The sequence below is a fragment of the Bubalus kerabau genome, chromosome 4 (genome assembly GCF_029407905.1).
Source record: "Bubalus kerabau isolate K-KA32 ecotype Philippines breed swamp buffalo chromosome 4, PCC_UOA_SB_1v2, whole genome shotgun sequence".
In the NCBI taxonomy this organism is placed as follows: Eukaryota; Metazoa; Chordata; class Mammalia; order Artiodactyla; family Bovidae; genus Bubalus; species Bubalus kerabau.
The window spans coordinates 30,940,810-30,963,221 of NC_073627.1; the positions used below are offsets into that span (position 1 = coordinate 30,940,810).

The 22,412-nt window shown below is 38.3% G+C and overlaps 2 protein-coding genes across 26 annotated transcripts in view; one reads left to right on the top strand and one right to left on the bottom strand.

Annotated features, from left to right (window-relative positions):
* The window catches only part of NCOR1 (nuclear receptor corepressor 1), a 115,630-nt gene that overhangs the window by 79,538 nt on the left and 13,680 nt on the right, over positions 1 to 22,412 (bottom strand). For all 25 annotated transcript variants that reach the window (XM_055576405.1, XM_055576403.1, XM_055576400.1 and 22 more), the window contains 4 exons: positions 19,162 to 19,339; positions 15,610 to 15,746; positions 8,232 to 8,424; positions 2,677 to 2,859 (listed from right to left, as the gene is read on the bottom strand). In XM_055576405.1, coding sequence (XP_055432380.1) covers positions 2,677 to 2,859; positions 8,232 to 8,424; positions 15,610 to 15,746; positions 19,162 to 19,269 — 621 coding nt within the window. In that variant the 5' untranslated portion in view covers positions 19,270 to 19,339. The remainder of the gene's footprint in view (positions 1 to 2,676; positions 2,860 to 8,231; positions 8,425 to 15,609; positions 15,747 to 19,161; positions 19,340 to 22,412) is intronic.
* Positions 1 to 22,412, top strand: part of UBB (ubiquitin B) — a 172,830-nt gene that overhangs the window by 59,070 nt on the left and 91,348 nt on the right. The window lies entirely within an intron of this gene.

Here is a 22,412-nt window from a genome sequence, read left to right on the forward strand (position 1 = left end):
TTTGCTCAGAAGGCCTTCTTTTAGAATGTCCATTAAGTAGGTATAGAGAAAGAAATAAACAGGTTTCAGGAAATCACATTTTGTTCTTCACAGTTAAGTAGCCCTGGGACAAAACCACAGACAGACACCAGACAAGCTCATAGATTCAAACAGACTGGTGGTTGCAGGGGCAGGCAGAGATGGACCAAATGGGTGAAAGGAGTCAAAAAGTATAAGCTTCCAATTATAAAATAAGTAAGGGATGCAGATGTAAACTATAGTTGACCATAGTTTGGTGACTATACTTAACAACAGTTTATTGTATAGTTGAAAGTTGCTGAGAGAGTAGATGTTAAAAATTCTCATCAAAAGAAAAAAAATCTGTAACCATATGTAGTGAGAGATAGTTAACTAGCTTTACTGTGGAGATCATTTTGCAATATATGTAAATATAAAATCATGATGCTATATAATGTCAATTTTACCCCAATTTTCTTTTAAACTGAGAACTACTAGGAAAAAGAGATAAATCAAAAATCCAGATATCTACTATATTTCTACATCAATACCACAAAGAACACAAAGCCCAGAAATCAGTCCAAACCTGATTTATAACAGAGCTAAAAGTGCAGCTGGAAAAGGATGAACTTTTTAATAAATTAATTTATGGGGGAACAAGTATTGACTTTTATCTTGAGGCAGACATAAAAATTCAACTTCTGGTGGATTAAGAATAATGTGATGAGAAACTATAAAACTTCTTAAAAGATGATAAACTCTTTTAATGATCCCAGGGTAGTCACATACAAAAACTACAGAAATTCTGTTCACCAAAAATGCTGACCTAAATATAAGAGCTAAAACTATAAAACCCAGAGAAGAAAACACAGGTATAAATCCTTGTGACCTTGGATTCGGCAACGAGGATTATGGTTCTTAGATATGACACCAAAGGCACAAGTGATGAAAGAAAAAATAAACTGGACTTCATCACAGTTAAAACTGAAAGCTTTCTGCCCTGGTGTGACTCCACCCTGCTCACCGCCCTCTGCAAGTACACTCACTCACCTCTGCCCACCCTCTCTCCCACCTACAGGTGTGCCCCTGGGGCCCTGGAACCAACTTTCAGTTGTCAACTAAAGACCAACAAAGATGACTTTAAAGTGGATAATGATGAAGATGGGCAGTTATCTTGAGATAGGTCAGTAATACTCAGCTTGGACTCTGTCTCCTTTTCCTCTCTCCAGAGAGGTCAGTTCCAGGGCTGGTGCAAAGGATGAAGAGCACACTGCTAGAGCAGAGGTGGTCCCAACGAAGCAGCCCCGGCCATGCTAATTTGTCCCTGGGGAGCTGAACGCCACCTGTGGTCCAAAAGTGGTTCAGGGCTTGCAGTTATCAGTGGACAGCTCTTAGAAGATGCAGAAGAAGACGACGAAGAGAAGGACGTGAAACTCGAGAGTATATCTGCAAGTGGTAGCAAGGTTCCACAGAAAACAAGCAAAACTTGCTAATGAAAAGGAAGCTGAAGAAAAAGCTCCAGTAAAGAAATCTATACAAGACACTCCAGCCAAAAAGGCACCAGATCAAACCAGAATGGAATAGATTCAAAACCATCAAACATCAGGAACAAAAGTCAAGAATCCTTCAAAACATACAGTAGCCTGCCAGACTCCTCTGTCCATGGGATTTTTCAGGCAACAATACTGGAGTGGGTTGCCATTTCCTTGTCCAGGGGACGTTCCTGACCCAGGGATCAAACCCCTATCTCCTGCATTGCAGGTGGATTCTTTACCGCTTGAGCCATCTGGGAAGCCCTCAAAACACAAACACTCACTCACAAACTTCCTAAAACACCAAAAGGACCTAGTTCTGGAGAAGACGTTAAAGTAAAACTGCAGGCAAGTCTAGGAAAAAGCACAATGAACAGTCCTCATAAATTAAGACAGGGAGAGAGGAAAAGGAGACAGAGTCCAAGCTGAGTATCACTAGCAATTCAGACCAAGTTTTCTACTTTAACCTCAACTCCCTCTCCTGATTTACCCCACCACCACCCACCAGGCTGGAAGCAATCTCACTCCTGCTTCATAAAGCACTTGTGTTTGATGGCTATGATTCAGCAAATCTTATACTTTGCTTTCTATTACTTATTCATTTGATTTACCTCTTTGACCATGTTTTAATCACTTTTATATCTCCTTAGATGCTCAATAAGAATTTGAACGAATCAGAGGAAAAAACAGTTTTGTACATCAACAAACACTATCAGGTTAGTGAAAAGACAACCCACAGAATGAGAGAAAATATTTGCACATCATATATATGAATATTCCGAATATATAAAGAACTCTTACTCAACAATAAAAAGACAACCCAGCTTTAAAAAAAAATGGGCAAAGGATCTGAATAAACAGTTCTCTAAAGAAAATATACAAATGACCAACACGCACATAAAGAGATGTTCATCACTGGTCACTAAGGAAATTAAAATTAAAACCACAATGAGATACCACTTCACATGCACTAGGATAGCTATTTAAAACAGTGAAGAAGAAGAGAGAGGGAAACTCTCCCTCAGACACTGCTAGTGGAATTTAAAATGGCACATTAACTAAAGTTAAAAATATGGAAAGTTCAACACTCTTCTTTAAGGAGACAAACATTCTGAGAATGTACTAAGCAGTAAAATCAAACACTTACTTGTTTTTTTTTCAGTTTAAGGATCTGCTGCTCTACTTTCGCAATTTCTCGATCTACACGATCCATACTCTGTATTAACTCTTCCTTTGAAAGTTTTGAAGGTGAAGCATTTTGATCATCCCCACATGGTTGCCCAGAAATTGGAGAGGAAGGAGCTTCATGTTTGACTCCAAATGCCGGGTCCTTTAAAGAAGAAAATCAAGAACAAATGGTTTCTCACTAAAGATCAATGTCAGCATCAAGAGTCTCTTAATGGGGACTTCCCTGATGGTCCAGTGGCTACGACTCTGGCTCTCAATGCAGGGGGCCCGGGTTCAATCTCTGGTCGGGGAACTAGATCCCACATGCCACAACTAGAAGATCTCACGTGCTGCCACTAAGACCCAGTGCAGGCAAACAAATACATAAAAGAGATAAAAATATTTTTAAAAAAGCACAATGGGTTCATTAAAAAAAGATTCTCTTAACTGAAAAAAAGTGCATTTTAAAACTTAGCAAAGCCATGTGTGCTCCCTTTCTACACAGTAGCCTATAGTAGCAAGTTTCTCCCTTCTTCCCAGCCACCCTCCCTCTCTCTCACACACACACACTCACACACCACCGATGTTCACAGTTCAGACATATCACTGAAGATCCTAAAAGCTATACGGATTGAGGTGGTTAAGCGGCCAACCAGCCTTTATTACGATACTGAGACGTACAGAGAATTTCTGCAGAAATAATGATGCAATCACAACAAAGGAAGATGCCAATTCCTCAGCCATTTTGTTGTAATGTCACTCCAAAACGTCTGAACACACGCACTCTGTGTGCCCACCCAACTTAACAGCTACAAATGGCCATTCCTATCAAAAGGTTTCAGGCTTTCCAAGGGCTAATACTGATGTACAGAAGTCTGGGGAATGACCTAGAACTTTTGTTGCTTTGATCACCCTCAATAAAGAGCAACTAAGCCTGCCCGCCTCACAGAACATGTAACATCTCTCCAGCCAAATGCACCTCCTCACTCCAGCTCCATACTGAGCAGGGACTACAGTAGACTGAAGCCCTCCACCCAAAACCTACCACCCTGCCAATACATGCATGCACACTCGCACAGCCTACTCATCCCCAGTACAAGGTGAAGATGTGAGCAATACTGCAAAGCATATGAATTTCAGATTAAGACACTGGTTCTCTTTAGGCTGTAAGAAGTCTAGAATAAGCACAGTTCATAAGACCAGAGGGCCCTCAATGTATTAAACAACAACTAAGTAACTGTGAGAAATCAATAGCTCTAACCAAGAATGCACTTAAATATGTCCAGATAGTTGTTCCAAAACACCATAGAACAGAGATTAACTAAAACATAACATGTATATTCCTGAAAAATCTGATATTATGTAACATAATATAGCTAAATTAAGGCTTCTGGGGAAAATGGAATTATAGTTATTAAAACCTGTAAACTTTGCAAGCAGAGCATTAACAAAACAGCAATTCTAATAAAATAGTACTGTCAAAGCTCCAATACCATTTGCATTCAGACTACAGTCAATCCTTTGATAACTGTAAACCCTGTAGTTTATGCTTCCTCTGTTAATCCTTCAGGTCATTTGCTTCCAGTTCAAAATAGCACACTTCATCATAATGTTAATAAAAATCAGATTTGCAGTATAAAGACTTTGCTGTTGTTTAGTCACTAAGTCATATCTGACGCTTTGCAACCCCATGGACTGTAGCCCACCAGGCTCCTCTGTCCATGGGATTCTCCAGGCAAGGATACTGGAGTAGGTTGCCATTTCCTTCTCCAGGAGATGTTCCTGACCCAGGGATCGAACTCATGTCTCCTGAACTGGCAGGCAGATTAACCTTTAAAAACATAAAAGGACAGGAAAAAAGGTCTCACAGTTTCTTTTCAACATTCCAATCTTCATTAATTAGTTTAACACTGAAAAGCAGAGCAGTTCTTGAATTAACTAAGCTAGCTACTACCTGCACTAAATGAAAACCACTGATAGATGCAGACTTTTCAAATCTTTTAAGGTCTTCATCTATCTAGAAGGCTAATTCTTAATTATGAAAGCTTGATCTTGAGAGCTCTAAAACATTCATGTCCAACAATCATTCACCATGGATTTCCATGTTACATTAACATCATTCTCTTACATATGCATATGAGATCATTTGTGTTACAAACACATGTAATACCAAAACAGATTACATTTCGACTCGGCAGATTTTGAAAATGCTCCTCAGGTGATCTGTCTGACCTGTGCCCTAACAACTACTATTACAGATCAATATTTCCCACTGACTTCATCTCTAGTTAAATATTTAACAAAAAATAAATTCCTGTTTACAGTGCCTATCATCTGACAGGCACTAGGCAGAAAGGTAAACAAAACAGGCTTGCCATCAAGGAGTTTATAATTTTGTGCTGGGACATTCTGTTAGCTATTTGAGGGGGGGGAGTTAAATTTCTATCCCACATATCACAACGAAAGCCAAATAATAATATTTATATGAGATTTATTAACAAATCACAAGTAGCCTCAAACAAAAGGTATTCATATTATACTGAGTACAGGAAAGTCAACAGCAAAAGACATTAAAAAAAGATTGATGAATCAAAATAAAGAACAATTTTCTCTTTAACAAAATAGGAATAAATTTACAAGGCAAACAGGAAAAATAATTTGCAAAACGTGAACTCTAACAACTCAACATAAAATAAAAAACACATCAACAGAAAACTAGGCAACAGATATGAAAAGCAATTCGTAAAACAGGAAAAAAGGAAAAACAAATAAAAAATGTTAAATTTTAATAACAAGCAAATAAATGCAAGTTAAAAATTTATCATACTAACAATGATCTTTTTAAAGACAGTAAATATGTGGTTTCAGTACAGACACACAGCTACTGGGTGCCCTTACATCATGCTGTCAGCAGCAAGAACTGGTTTTCCACCTTTTCAGGGCAAACTGGATACACCCAGGAATACCTTGAAATACACTAACAGGAATTTACCTTAAGGAAGTAAATAAGAATGTAAACCAAAAAAATAAACCTAGGGAATTCCCTGGTGGCCCAGTGGCTAGGCCTCCACACTTTCTCTGCTGAGGGTACAGGTTTGATTTCCTGGTTGGGGAACTAAGATACCACAAGCTGCACACAAAAAAGAAACGAACAAACAAAAAATCAAGCTAAGAAAAATATGTCATTATTCTAATGAACAAGCAGGTAACCTACATGTGTGACAAGTAAGTTATTTTATATCCATATATGGAGTATGACTGAAAATACAACTGTAAACTTAAGGACACAAAATGAACGCAGAACGTATTTAAGCAAAAATAAAGTCATACACAAAGCACAAAATAAGCACAATAAAATATGCACAATTATTAACGACAAACTGGTGAGACAAACTTTTTCCTTCAAGCTTATCCAATTTCATTCTTCTATAAGTGAAGAAAAAACCAACAAATGCTAACCCTTTCAAAATCCCAACTTCTAAAATAAAAGGAAAGTCATGACTTACACCTTAGGCAGGAAAGAAACAGGACTAGGAATCAGAGGTCATTAGTTTTCATTTCAACTCAGGAAACACTACATAGGTCACTTAGTTTTTCTTAACATCTGTCTTCTCTACTATAAAATGGAAATTAGCTATACTCTCATCTAATACAAATGGATGAAGTTTTAAGCTCTCTGCCAAAAAAAAAATCTATAGCTATAAATTACATTTGTGTTCATTTATTCAGCCTTGCAAGAAGACCTTTATTCACTTCTTTCTTTCCTTCTTTGTTAAATGCTGCAAACATTCCTTATAAACCCACAGACTGTAATACCGACATGGTGAAGTGGGTCCCAATATTCCTAGAAGCTTAGTTCATTTCTAGCTCATCACAAAGAGCTTTACCCACCCAACTTACTATTTTTAAAATTTCAAACTTACATAAGAGTTGAGAGACTAGTATAATGGATTCAATTACCCTTCATCTAGCTTCACTAATTGTAACATTTTGCTGTATTTGCTTTATCTCTCTGTATACATATACATATACCTACCTTTTTTTCCCAGTTGATCTATTTGAGAATAAAGTGCAAACATATTTATTGTTTTTTTTTTTTTTATTTAAATCACTATTCACTCCATAAAAACTCAAAGAAAATGTGTGGGTATTCAGTTATCTGATATCAGGGTGGAAAGGGCCACTAGCCCTAAAGGTAAACAAACATTTTTGGAAAGAGATTTAAGAACAAAAAAGCAACGATAAAGAGATATTAATATATGATAGTAAAAGGGTTAATACTTTCTGTTAAAAAAGCATTTTAATGAATTAGTTTATTCTTTGTAAAACAAATATTTATTCTGTACCTACTAAGTGCCAGGTAATTCCTGATCTGAAGATCTAATGACAAGCAAGATAGTTAAATACAATAAACTGAAAAGTATAATACAGAAACATGCACGTCACCAAAGAAAGTCAAGTAACAATAAACAAAAAAGGAAAAGAGGTATGATCTTAATAGAACATGCTCATAAACCCACAACACATATTGTTTGAAATATCCTGAGATCACTGGAAGGACTGATGTAGAAGCTGAAACTCCAATACTTTGGCCACCTGATGCGAAGAGCTGACTCATTTGAAAACAGCCTGATGCTGGGAAAGATTGAGGGCAGGAGGAGAAGGGGACAACCGAGGATAAGATGGTTGGATGGCATCACCGACTCAATAGACATGGGTCTGGGTGGACTCCAGGAGTTGGTGATGGACAGGGAAGCCTGGCGTGCTACAGTTCATGGGGTCACAAAGAGTCGGACACGACTGAGTGACTGAACTGAACTGATTGCTGCTGTTTAGCCACTCAGTCATGTCCAACTCTTTTGCAACCCCATGAACTATAGCCCACCAGGATCCTCTGCCCATAGCATTTCCCAGGCAAGAATCCTGGAGTGGGTTGCCATTTCTTTTTCCAGGGGATCTTTTCCCAACCCAGAGATCGAACTGGCATCTCCTAAATTAGAAGGATTCTTTACCACTGAGCTACTGTCTGGAAGCCCGTCATGAGATTATAGCTCATATTAAAAGTAGTTATCGCTAAGAGAATAAAAATTTTTCTTTACAAAAATTATAAGCATAGTTAAACCTTACCTAAAACATGTCTTCTCCCATGTAGTAAGTTAATAAACTGCAACTGAATTTAAGGGGATTATTTAAAATTCAATTTAAAAGAACTGTGACAGTCTTGAGTAGCTCTGACTACATTTTACAGCCCAGCAAACCAGTACAAAATGCTTGAGAGTCATTCAACAGCAATTTTTCTTTACAGCAGTCCTCAGATTGTTTCTCATTTACCAAAAAGTCAAAAGTACTGACTTTAAAGTCTGGAGTATTAAGTCTGTGGCTTTTTAGTTTTGTTTAAACAAAATTTTTACTTTCCCACAGCACTAACCTTTGGTGAATGGAATAACTGGTCTTTCTTTTAGGCACTGTGCCTGAATATGGCTAAATACACATTTCAGACCGACAACTCCACAGGGTAAGAGAACAAATATTTACCTTCTTAGCATCTGCAGAAGACCTCAACCCTTCTGGCAATGTATGCACTAAAGGTAAGACCGCAGCGCTGACCCGCTGGAAATGGGAATCAGAAAGCTGCTCCAGACGCGGTCTCTTGGAGTCCAGCGAATCATGATCCCCTGGGGAAGGGCCTGGGTGAAACTGCTCATATCCAGTTCTCCTCTCTTGAGGCCTAACACACACAGAGAAAAGAATCACTCAAAAATGTTTAAGTAATGTACAACTTCCTGCTAATACCCCTGGTTGAACTTTGAAATGAATGAGCAGTTACACTTACTTTCAAAATGAAACCACCCCTACCCCAGGAGAACACATACCTCACCATTAAGTCCTATTAAAGTTCTGATTCTAACAGAAAAGTTTCTTCTTTTCTACTAGAAAAGGGGAGGTAGGAGTAGAGGTGGTAAAGTAGCAAAAGATGCAATAGAAGATTCAACTTGCAGAAAATTTAAAAGGTGCTAAAGAATATCCATAAAATAATTATTTTTAAACCCATGCCATAACAACTGAAGTAATATAATCTAGACTAGAAGAGCCACCCTTTTCAATCAATAATAAAAGCAAGCAGGGAAAAAGAAAAAAAAATCTTTCAGCAACTGCCACATGGAAAAGATAAATGCCTTGAGTTGTGAGGTATTATCAAGACTTAAAAACAAGTGTCTTGAGTGGGAATACAATACTGCTTTGAACACATAATTCTGACCCCCAAAACATGCTTTCTGTCTAACTTCCCCAAGTACCTAAGTATCTTGAAGGTCAGGATTCTGGTTTCAATTTCCTTACACGATATACTGTACAGAGTATTTACAAAGTATTTCCAGACGTGACATTTTACTTGTGGCCAAGGTTTAAATTAACATCTCACAAAACAACTTTTCATTTTGAAGTTAATCATGGGGTTTTGTTTTTAGTATAGGTGATAAAACAAACCCTGAGGTTGATAATTTCATAATACTTCAAAAATCTGAAATCTCATTCAAGACATAAGATCCCATTGTCTCCTTAAAATTCACAATGATATCACAAAAAATACTGCAATAGAAAGTTTCAGGAATAAGACAAGGATGAGTTTTAGCCACTTGTATTCAATATCATATTGGGAGTTCTTATCAGAATATTAGGCAAGAAAAATAAAGAAGCATCCAAATTGAAAAGGAAGAAGTAAAGTATTTCTATTCACAAATGATATGATCTCATATGTGGAAAACTCTCAAGAAACCACAAAAAATGTTAGAGCTAATAAATGAATAGGGTGAAATTATGAGATTAAAAAAAATCAACATGTAAAAATCAGCTGTATTTCTATATGTTGACAATGAATAATCTGGAAATGAAATTAAGAAAACAATTCCCCACCAAAAAAAATTCCATTTATAATAGCATCCAAAAGAATAAAACAGGAATGAATTACACCACAGAGGCCCAAGACTTACACACTGAAAAATCACAAAACATTGCTGAAAGAAATTATGGAAAATTTAAATAGTAAGACATCCCACTTTCATGCACTGAAAGACAATATTGTTAAGATAACAATACTACACAAAGCTAAGTACACATTCAACATAATCTCCAGCAAAATCCCAACAGAGTTTTTTTGAGACATTAAAAAAAAAAACATAAAATTCATGGAGATGGGAATTCCCTAGTGGTCTAGTCGTTGACTCAGTGTTTTCACTGTCATGGGCCCGGGTTGGATCCCTGGTCAGGGAACTAAGATCCCACAAGACAGCTGGCGCAGAAAAAAAAAAATTCATGTGAAATTTCAAGGGATTGCAAACAGCCAAAACAACTGTAGAAAAAATATAAAGTTGGAGAACTCACATTTTGCAATTTCAAAGTTCACTACAAATATACAATAATCAAGAGCATGGTACAGCCAGAAGGGCAGACCTACAGACCAACAGAATACAACTAAGAGCCTAGAAATAAACTCTCACATCTCAGTCAGCCTCACCAAGGCTGTTGAGACTCTCCCACAGGGCAAGGACAATCTCTGCAACAAACAGTGCTGGAGAACGGAATTTCCACACACACAACAATGAAGTTGGACTCATAATGGATTAAAAATCCAAAACTTAAAAACTCCTAGAAACAAAATATAGGGAAAATCTCCTGACCTTGGACTTAGTAGTGAATTCCTGGATATCACACCAAAGGTAAGGCAACAAAAGAAAAATGTAGATAATTGGACTTCATCAAAATAAAAAATTTTAGTACATCAAAGAACACTATCATGAGAATGAAAAGACAAACCACAGAGTGGGAGGAGATATTTGAAAATCATGCATTTGATAAGGCTGCAGTATCCTGTCTGATGCCCACATTCCTTCTCCCCAGCGCTCTGACACATTCTCCCTGCTTCAGTCTATGCACCTCAAATCCACCCTCCACAGAGCAGCCAGGGGCAATCAGATAAAGGCCATGCTCCTGGATGCAGCACTGAGAACCAAGGCTGCTACTGGCCTACTTGGAGATTTTGTGTGGAACTTCTATAAGCAAATGCAACCCTCTGGGACCCCTAGCTGCGTCCCCCCAACTGGGCACCGCTGTTCAGGACACAATCCACAAAAGCTAACTTCCAAGGATCACATTTTACCTCCAGCCACTCTGCCTGGGAGACTGACCAAAGCCAGTGGGTGAGGTGTACTCACAGCTGGAGGAGAACTCCAGGAAGCCAGGGCACAGGACAATAAGAAAAACAGAGTATTGAAAGCTCTCACTCCATCAAGAAATCAAACTATTCCCCATTTCAGCTTGCCAATTCTTTTTACAACAAAACTACTCATGCATAAATAAATACATAATTTACCATTTAAAATTTCAGAAAAAAATTTAAATGAACTATGAAAATCTTGGTGAAAACAAATACAATTTTATACTGGGAGTTAAGCATGAAATACGCATCTTTAAGAAAGTACTTACCTTTTAAAAACTAATACTGTATGATGGCGTGGCCACTTTGTACACAGTCTGGTAGTTTCCCAAATGGCAAACAAAAGGGGCCAGCACCTAATCCAGCAGTCCCACTCCTAGTATGTGACCAAGAACTTCCCAGGTGGTGCTAGTGGTAAAGAACCTGCCTGCCACCGCAGATGACGACGCAGACAGGGGTTTGATCCCTGGGTGGGGAAAATCCCCTATCCACCCCAGGATTCTTGCCTGGAGAATCCCATGGACAGAGGAGGCTGGTGGGCTACAGTCCATGAGGTCACAAAGAGTCAGACACGACTGAAGCATGCACATGGAGTATAAAGGGGTATATGCTGTTGCTGCTAAGTCGCTTCAGTCGTGTCTGACTCTGTGCGACCCCATAGACGGCAGTCCACCAGGCTCCCCCGTCCCTGGGATTCTCCAGGCAAGAACACTGGAGTGGGTTGCCATTTCCTTCTCCAATGCATGCAAGTGAAAAGTGAAAGTGAAGTCCCTCAGTCGTGTCCGACTCCTAGCGACCCCGCGGACTACCAGGCTCCTCCATCCATGGGATTTTCCAGTCAAGAGTACTGGAGTGGGGTGCCACTGCCTTCTCCAAAGGGGTATATAGACAGCCACAGAAAAATCTGTGCTTGGATGTTCACAGTAATAGTATTCACAACAGTCACAAAGTACAAACAACTCAAATAGCTATCAACTGATGAACAGAAAAATAAAATGTAGTACTTCCAAACCAACAACAACAAAAAAACACCCCACCAGATTTCACACTAAACTATCTCTGCAGACTCTTAAATTTAAAATTTCCTACATTTTACTGACTTTCATCATCTCTTAGTACCATCTTTAAATAGCTTTAAAGCAAAATTATCAAATGGATTTTTTATTGTAATAAACCTTCACTTAGGGGTAATATAAAGTTCATAGTTATTTAAAATACTGGCCCATGAAGATCAATCAGAATTATAATTTATTGTGTTTATTCCCAGCTGAGGGAGACTCTTGTCCAAAGCAAAATTAATTTCACTTAAATTTTAAAATGTATAAATATGAGTTGACCTCTGAATTTGATTCTCTGAAATTCTCTTTTACAGTATCAGAGAAATCTGATTCTCTGATTCTCTTTTATAGTATCTGAAACTACCTCAGTTGTTCTGTACCTACTTAATTAAACATCCAAATACTTTAGATGTTGTGTGTTAGTCGCTCAGTCATGTTCGACTCTTTGCAACCCCACAGACTGTAGCCCACCAGGCTTCTCTGTCCATGGAATTCTCCAGGCAAGAATACTGGAGTGGATTTCGACTCCCTTCTGGGCTAATTTTTCCAGTGAAATCTAGAAAACATGATGAATGATATTCACACAGAAATAACTCTTTTTGTGAGTGCTGTGTTTATAAAATAATAAACATTTGCTAACAAAAAAATTCCAGGAATATATTAACAGAACTAAGTAGCAAATCACCCCAAATCCCACCACATAGCAATAGCTGTAATCAGGGGTGAGTTTCATTACCAGACATCCTTTATTTCTACATACGGATGTATGGACATACAGGTTAAAATAAAACAGAAGAATCACATACAGTGTTTTTTAAATACAGAATATTTGATTTATTTTTATACAGATACATATATGAGAAAAAATGAAATAAGGTTTAAAAATGGAAGGAATTACTACATTCCAGTTAAATACTCCTTTACTGCAAGAAATCAGTTCCTTAAAAATTCTTTCTAAAGGGTGAAAGTGAAAAGGGTAAGGAAAATAATTATGAAAAGCACTGAGAAGAATTTCTTTTAACCTGTTTTCCTTTTTAGAAGTCATCAAATCACTCCAGGCACACTTTTCAAATGCATATCTTTAAACATTCTCCCAATACTTATCGTATCTCTGATTTGGGGCACTTATATTATTTTACTTTGTCAAAATTTAGTACTAACATCCGCTAAGGAACCATGATTCCATGATTCCTGGAGATGTCTCATATGGAACCTCCACTTGAATGGGTTTACGGCTACTGTAATCCTTTGACCATGGCTTCCATTCCTTATTCAACTGGATTCCATCTCTGAGAAATTCTTCAAGAAGCTTTAAATACTCAGTGTTTTCATGTCTAAAAATGTCTGCCTATTGCTTTTAAACATGTCTGATATAATATTTTTGGATCTCAATTTCTTCTCCTCAGAACTTTGTAGCTATTGCTCTGTCAGATTCTTTTCTCTTATTGAGGACTTGTTCTGCTTGCTGGATTCCTGATTGTTTTACTTATCCTTAAACTTTAATAATAATTCAACCAGGATCTGTCTCAGTATTGATCATCCTGTGTAAATTTTTCCTGGAGCAAGGTATGTCCTATCAACCTACAGATTTCTTCCCTCATGTTAAAAGGGAAAAAAGGTGTTTTTTTTGTTTTGTTTTGTTTTTAATTATGAGTATCATTTTCTTTCCCTTACTAGGTTCTCCACCTAGGAAACACATGTGCTTATGACATGTTGGATGATATTAATTTGCCCTCCGTATTTATCCACCTCTTTCTAATTGCTTTGATCTCTCTGTCCTTTTCTTCTGCCTTTACTCTGATCATCTCAAGACCTTTCTTCCAGAACAAAGGTCTGACTTTCAGCCACATCTATCTTATCCCTTGTTCCTTCTCCCTTTATACACAGAATTTAAAATGTGGCCCTGGGGGCAAAGGAATGTCCAGTCTCGCTTTATCTGATAAGGTTGTCTTATTTTGTTTCTAAATACTTCATTATTAATTTGAAATTCTTAAGTGCACAGCATTCATGGGGCATGTTCTTTGTTTTTCGTCTTCTTACACACAAGGGTTTTTGTTTTTGGAACAGTGCATTGCTTGAGTCTTCCTTTGCAGGAGTGTGCTTTCCTGGTTCATGGCATCCTTTACCCTCCTGCTCAGGTAGACTATGAGCAGCCTTACACAGACTCTCTCTGTGGTACAGAATAGGGGTTGGGGGTGGGGGTGCGGTTTCCTTGCTCATCTCCACCTTGCCTGGTATGCATTTATCTACAGATGGAGGACTGGATATGGCTTTCTATATAATTCTCTACAGCCTAAGGAAACAAGAGAAATGGAGCGAGTCAGGGGAAAACTCAACTGGGGCTGTGATCCTTAGCCTTGGCTCCACCAGTCAGCCATGTAACCAGTTCTGAGGGCTCTGGCTCAGCACTTTGCAAAGTGGCACCTATAACTATCCTTACCACAGGATGGCATAATGAGGATTCCTAAGTCAACTGATCACCACATCACCACTTGCACTTGCATTTTCCCAAATCAGGGGGAATCATGAGAAATCCTAGGACTGTACTAACCTTTCTTTCTTCAACACTGCTTCTTTGACAGTAGAAGCAGGAATTAGGAGGCCAAGCTGTGCAAGATTCTTCTCATTCCTTCCTTGAATAACACTCTTCCAAGTTTATGGCAGTGGCTGCATCCTTTCCTTCTTTATGTTCAGGGTGCATTTTTAGCCCTTTCTTAAAAAAACTATCTTCGTATATTTGCTAGACAGCAGAGGAGAGTGATCTGATTCCTCTCCATTATCTTCGCCAAGAAATGCATTTTACAGTGATTTTAAACATGGCTGAATAATTTCAAACTTTTTACCATCTTAAAACCTAAACAATAAACATACTTTTTAAAATAGGAAATCAGGTTCTTTATAAAATTGCTAAAACGAGGACTCAAGAAAGGTGATTTACTAAAGACAGTTATTATATTTCAAGATACTTTAGATTAAGAGCGAGAATGGGGAAAAAAACACAGGGCGGGGAGGCGCGGAATTGAGTAAAAGACCGCAGAGACAGTAAGGACACTGGAGAGAATGAGTATCTGACATGGATGAGACCAACATTAGCTGACAAAATACCCACTATCCTTTGCAGACAATGCCTTGTTATCCTCATTTTTACAGGTAGAAATCTAAGGTCTGAGGAGTCTAAATCACTGACTAGCAACCCTGGCTGTGAATAAGAAAGACCTGGGCCTAATCCCCGAGACTAATTTAATTATTCTGAGATAAGATTGGGTATCAAGTTCTTAAATCTCCCCAGGTGCTCCTAATATGTAGGGTGAATTGAGAACACCAGCTTATACAATGTGAGCAAGGCCCCAGGAGCTGACCAGGATTCAAATCTAGGTCTATTGGACTGCCCTCTGTACAGCATTAACTCTGAATTCTGGAAACAATGTTTTAAGAGTTTATAAACTATTATTGAAAACTACTCCAAAAGGTCAACAAATATAAAAGCACTCAAAATACAACTGTAAATGACCAATCACAATAAGACTATTAAGACTAAATATAACACTGAATTGAAAGTAATAAAATAAATGACACACGTGTGGAGTTTCCATATACTCCCCAAGTTCAGTCTTGGGTGAAAACACGAAAGAGAACCTGTTACCTGTCAGAACCCGGGTGAAACTCTGAAAGTAGGGAAGGCCTCCTGCGAAGCTGCTGCTGCTGCTGCTGCTGCTGCAAGAGCTGTGACGCCTGACTGACTTCAAGATGAGAAGAACGGTAATCAGGGACTGCAAATTCCTGGTAGTAAAATAGTCACACAGTAATTATTAACCAACAAGCAAAAAGCATCATGCAGCCAAACCAAGGGCAAATGTACAAAGACAGTTACAGTCCGATAAGCATGGGAAGAAGCAGCAATGGTGATTTCAATGCTTCACTGACCTAATTCTCTTCCCATAACCTAACCACAATTAATCAACATTAATTGTGTATCACTCAAAAGAATTCAAAATGAAATTTCGTGTTCAACCTGTGTTTGATTTATTCTTCTAATAACGAATCACAGTAACTCCTAATCTGTATTATTTACTTAATAGGATCTCAAACCCATGTGTGCAATATGAAATCCTAAAAAGTATTCCTATCTTAAATTTAAAATGGATAAGCTGGAAGGGTCAGAGAAGCCATCTAGTTAAATCCATGCATAGTCACAAGTGAAGAAACAGAGGTCCAGAGATCAGCATGCTAGTTTAGAGTAACAGTTTCCCTCATTCTAGGTGGGTGTTTTTATGTTTATCTTCCTATTTTTTGAATGACACATGTAAAGGGCAAATACAAGCAAAGACAGCACTGAGGAATTTTCTCAGAACACAGTAGAGCACAAAGATATAGGAATTACAGAAGAAAAGTTAGAAATCTCAGCTACAGTGAAAGGCTCTAACATTCAATATCCATCCACAGGTGAGAGGCAATATTCTAAGAAATAAAAAAGCAGCATTTCTCAGAAGTTAGAAAGGACTCAGTCCTCTCCTCAGGTTTCAAAGGGCCTAAGAGAAAAGTTGAGCATACTTTAAACATTAAACCAGAATGTTTTAAAATTAAAATTAAATTTAAAATTAAAATCAGAATTTTAGAAAACCAATGATAGAGAGAAAACTATCAGTCATAAGACAGAAAAACTTGGTTTCCTACAAAGTAAGAAGGATCATAATTGAAAAAAGACTTCTCATCAGCAACACTGAATAGAACGAAACAGACAAATACATATTCCAAGTTCAGAGGAAAACAAATCTGGAACCAAATCACCAAGGGAGTTAGAGAATGATTTCCTGAAATATGAATTTGGGTTCCCTTAAGTGCTTGGCTGAATTCCAACCTGTAATGCATAAGGAGAGCACAGTCCTGTCTTTAAAAGGCTGGACCAAGAACAACTTCCGAAGAAAGAACTATTGGAATGATAAAACAAGCAATTCCCAGAGCTCCCATAGGGCCAGTGAGAGTGAAAGTCGCTCAGTCCTGTCCGACTCTTTGCAACCCCATGGACTGTAGCCTGCCAGGCTCCTCTGTCCATGGAATTCTCCAGGCCAGAATACTGAAGTGTGTAGCCGTCCCCTTCTCCAGGGGATCTTCCCAACCCAGGGATCGAACCAAGGTCTCCTAGATTGCAGGTGGATTCTTTACCAACTGAGCCACCAGGGAAGTCCTACACATGGCCAGAACTCATTCAAATTTCCTCCAGCCAGAGACAAGAAACCTCACTGAATACAGAAGACATTTAGTAGATACCCCAGAAGAGAAAAGTTCAGAAGTGGAGAATAGGGTTTTCCTGGTGGCTCAGTGGCAAGGAAACCACCTGCCAATATGTAGGAGACATGAGTTCGATCCCTGGTCTGGGAAGATCCCACATGCCCCAGAGCAACTGAAGCCCAGGTACCACAACTACTGAGCCTGTGCTCGAGAGTCTGGGAACCACAACTACTGAGACCTCATGCCCTAGAGCCCATGCTCCATAACAAAGAACACTGCAATGAAAAGCCTGTGCACCACCACTAAAAGTAGCTCCCACCTGCCACAACTAGAGGAAAGTCCATGCAGCATCAAAGACCCAGCAGAGCCCAAAACAAACAGATAAAATTAGTTTTAGTTTTTTTAAAAAAAGAAAATACAGGGAGAGGGAACATTTCCCAAGCTAACACTCCTAACAGGCTGAATGCTGTCCTCTTAGGATCAGAAACCAGGCAAGAACGTCCACTCTCACCTTCTACTCAACATGGGACTTGGGGGGCTGGCGGGGGGGTGGGGTGGGGGGGGGTGCTTCTAGCCAGTGCAATAAGTAAGGAGGAGAACAGACACCTCGTGTGGAAACAGAAAAGCAAAGCTGTCTTTATTCTCAGGTTACAGTATCATCTACACAGTTAATCCTGGGGCATTCATAAAAAAGCAGGAAGTAACAAGTAATTTTGCAGGATACAAGATTAACATACATAGCAGCAGTGAACTGAAGACTGAAATTTAAAAAGCAGTACCAGTTACAACCCAACAAAAATACTAAATATTTAGGAATAAATGTGACAAAAGAGGTTCATGATCTGTACACTGAAAACTAAGTGACTGGATATATACACAAATTGTGGTATATCCATATCCAGCAATAAAAAGAAATTACCAAGATGTGCCCAACACAGATATATTTCAAAAATATGAGACAGAAAAGAAGCCACTGACAAAAGCGTTCATATGAAATTCAAGACAAAGGGAATCTGTCTGATGGGAAGCAGATGGGTATCCTGGGAGCTGAGGTCTGTAGGAGGTGGGGGAGGGGGCCTGAGCTGGACAGGGAAAAAGGGAACTTCCTGGGGTGGCAGAAATGCTCTCTCTCTCCATTTTGGTGGTAGTCTTATAGGTGTATGAAGCTGTCAAAATGTACACATACAATGAAATGTTATTATATATAAACTAAACCCAAAGTTGATTTAAAAACAGCAGCAGCAACAATAAGCTAGGAAATCAGTAATCAGATGAACAGCATTGAGGCAGTAAGGACACACAACCCAAAGTCAACACCTAACCACGGTTAAGAACCCCAGCGAAGAGTAGAGAGTGACTTCCTCAACCAAAAAGGGCATCTGCAAAAAACGTGAAACTAATGACCATTTCATCTCTTCCCATCTCTTTTTTCAAAGCTTACACCCATGGCCCTGGCCTGCTCCAAGCTGGTAATTTCATCTTTTTCACAAGGTAAAACAATCACACAAACTCATCTTCCTACCATCAAATCTCTCAAGAAGGTAGAAGTTCTTTAATAGGTCACAAATAATACCAGTAGCTACATGAACACACATATAGAAAATCTAAGCTCAAGACCTGGCTCTCACTCAAGACACCAAGTCTTCCATACAGCTTAATGCTCAACCAGAACCTGGCACATTTACATAGGTCTTAACTTAGAAACTCTAGGTCATTGACATTCTATCAACAACTCCTACCATCAGAAGCAGAGACATGGCCAACTCCTGGAATCTGGTATAAAGCCACACTAAGAAGATAAATATAATTAATCCTTAACCTTTGAGAATGGTTCCTGCCATTAAATATATACACACACACACATATATATAATTGTGTTTGGTTTCTGATCAACAAATGTATTATATAGGAAAAGTAGAGAGAAACATAGAATACATGTGCAATTTGCAAAATGTCTGTTCCTTACCTGCTGGTGGCGGGTGCTGGGAAAGGTGTACTGAACAGAGTGGGGAGGATACCGACTTTGTTCTGTGCTGAATGCTCCTTGATTGGGAGGATAACCTGAACTTGACATTATCAGTAAGGATGTCCTCACCAGGTTGTGAGATCAAGTGCAACAAACATTCATGCTTCTAGGAAATCACCTGTACAGGATGGGGAAAAAACAGAAATGATAAGAACTAACTCACCAAGAGTGCTTCTAATAACTTAAAACCATAGCTGCATAAACAAAACCACTATTATCAGTAAAAGCTTTCTCCCGTATATCAATACTTACTCAATATAACAGAAGTTACAAGGGCTTTAAAACCAGCAATGGGTCTTTTCCTCTATACTGAGAAGAAGGTTCTTTAACATATCACAAATAAAACCAGTAGCTACATAAAGTGAACACATAAAATCTTAGCTCAGGAGCCAGCACACAGCAGCAGCTCAGTAAATACCTTTCTTTCAATAATTATCTGAGACACAAATATTAAACATTACAAAAACAAAAATCTATGGCTGTAAAACTGTAAAAAGTCAATTATTAAAAGGATTCAGGAATAGTTATAAGGTTAAGTGTTTGTGCAGAGGAAATATTGTCTTTATTCAATAATTCGGCCCCAGAATGACAGCCTAAGAAGACACTAGGGATAGAAAAGCTTTCAAGGAAGAAAAACGAGAGCCTATCACTTCAAGAAAACTACTGCCCCCTTTTTTTTAAATTAGAGTTTCAAAAAAACCTGTATCCGCCACCATTAGCCTGACAGCTTCCCCACATTTAAAGACTTTTCCAGCAAGACTGGTGGTGATATTAACAAATGTTGAGGTTTTGATATTACACAATGAAATTTAAAGATCTGCATAACTCAATGAATCAATATTTTCCAAATGACCAATATAGAATTATAAGATTATGCATAAATAAAACATTTTAAGTCAAAACATTTTACCACAATAAGTTTCAAGACAAACCAATAAATGTTTAATGTGACAGAATATGAAAGGTTTACTGATATGGCTGCAAATTCCACACAGTAATTAACCTTCAAAACCTTACCACTTGTCTGGTTTGGGTATGATATCAAAGAATATCCACAGTTATCTTAAAAGGCTATTAAAATACCCTTCCCTTTTCCAACTATATATCTATATGAGGCTAGCTTTTTTTCATAAGCTTCCATCAAAACAACGTATCACAGGACTAAAACACAGAAGAAATGAGAATCAAGCAATCTTCTTTTCAGATACTGAAGAAGTCTGCAAAAATGTAAAACAATGTCACTCTTCTCAAACTTTGCTTTATTTTGGAAAATACATTACATTAACATTTGGGCTTATATTATTTTTAAATAAATATCTTTTGAATTTCCCCATTTTAATAGCTAATATGGTAAATATCAACATATATAATCCACATAAGCAAAAGCTCTTTGGAGTCCCAAGTAATCTTTATGGGTATAAAAGGAGTCTTGAGACCAGCAAGTGTGATGGTCGCTGGCCTAGAGAATTAGGTCGTCTCCAGACAGACTGACAGCCACAGAGGTGGGTCGCGCCAGGTCCCTGACTCCTCCTAGAGGCCCTGGCCCTGTCAAAGTGTGGCTTCAACCCAATGTTTGTGTCAAGTGAACCACTCTATGGGGCAGGGTTGTATCAATCAGATTCCCCTCCAGGTATCTGAACTGAGGAGGTCAGTTATTGCCAAGTGGTCAGAGTGGGAGTGAAGATGAGCCAAAGGACATGTCAGAGCAGTTAGAGAGGAGTGGAGGACGTCAGCCTAGACACGGGCCAGAACAGGATGCAAAGAGCAGGGGTGCCCCCGAGACACACCAGGAACTGCCTCCGACACTGTGCTCCAGAATCAGCTCGCAGGAGGAGGTACTGTGCTTCTTTCCTTCTCCCCGGATTCCTGTTCAACTGCCTACGTAGTCTCACAGTGAGTCCTCTTTGCTTAATACAGGTGGAATAAGTGTTTACATCTTAATATCACAAGATCTCAACTTAAGTCCCCAAATAACTACACAAACCTTGGAATACTCTAAATGTAAGGTCCATCAACTGATGAGGAACTGATAGATAAAATCGGGTATATTCACAAAAGGGATTATTATTCTGCCATGAAAAAAAAACAAAGCGTGATACACGCTATAGCTTGAACAAATTCTGAAACATAATGTTAAGTATAAGACACCAATCATAAATGACTGTGATTCCTTTCATACGAAAGTCCAGAACAGCCAAATCTATAGTGACAGAAAGTAGATTAGTGGCTGCTTAGATATACTGATATATATATATAAGAAAATAAGAAAAAATGATCACAACAGAAATATAAAACATGAAAACATGATAGAATTATGGGATTAACAAAAGAAATAAAATTAATGAAGGCAATCTGAATACAGATAAGAAAAGTAAAAAACAAATTGGCAAAATATTTAAAAAAATAATGCCTAGTGTTGGTGAGGGTTTGGAGGAAAAGGTAGTTTCACAACATGACTGTTGTGTTGGTAAATTGGGTACAGACTGCTTTCTAAAGAAGAATAGCAATTTGTGCAGTATCAGCCCTGAAAATATGCACATTCTCTACCACAGCAACTCGGCTTCTAGGAATTCTTTTGGTTATTCAATAGACATATCCAAGATGAATGCTTGAGGCAGTTTCTCAAGAAGCTGCCCTAAATATACAAGAGCTTAGAAATTTGTTTTGTAAGATGTTTAACTAATGAGGGACTTCCCTGGTGGTCCAGTGGTTAAGAATTCTCCTTGCAATGCAGGAGAAACAGGTTCAATCCCTAGTCAGGAAACTAAGATCCTACATGCCTCAGGGCTACTAAGCCCACCTGCTGCAACTGCAGAGAGAGCACGCCACAACCAAGACCGGACACAGTCAAAAATAAGTATTTTTTAAAGTTTAGCTAATGAAAAATTTTACTTACAACGTGACACAAAAAAGTTCTTATAAATGAGAACATTTTGTTTTATAAAAGTATAATTTGCATACACCACTACCACTTGATTTTTCATGTATGTCTATCATATCTTCACAAGAATTTAAGGTTAAAGGCAGAAACATCATGTACATATTCAGCAAACATCTACTGAGCTGTATACTCTGTACGTCAACACTGCTCTAAATGCGGGCACAGAACGGGACCAAGACAGGCATCTTATTTTGAGGAGACACAGACATGAAGTAACCACAAGCACTATGATAAAGTGTTATAAATAAGA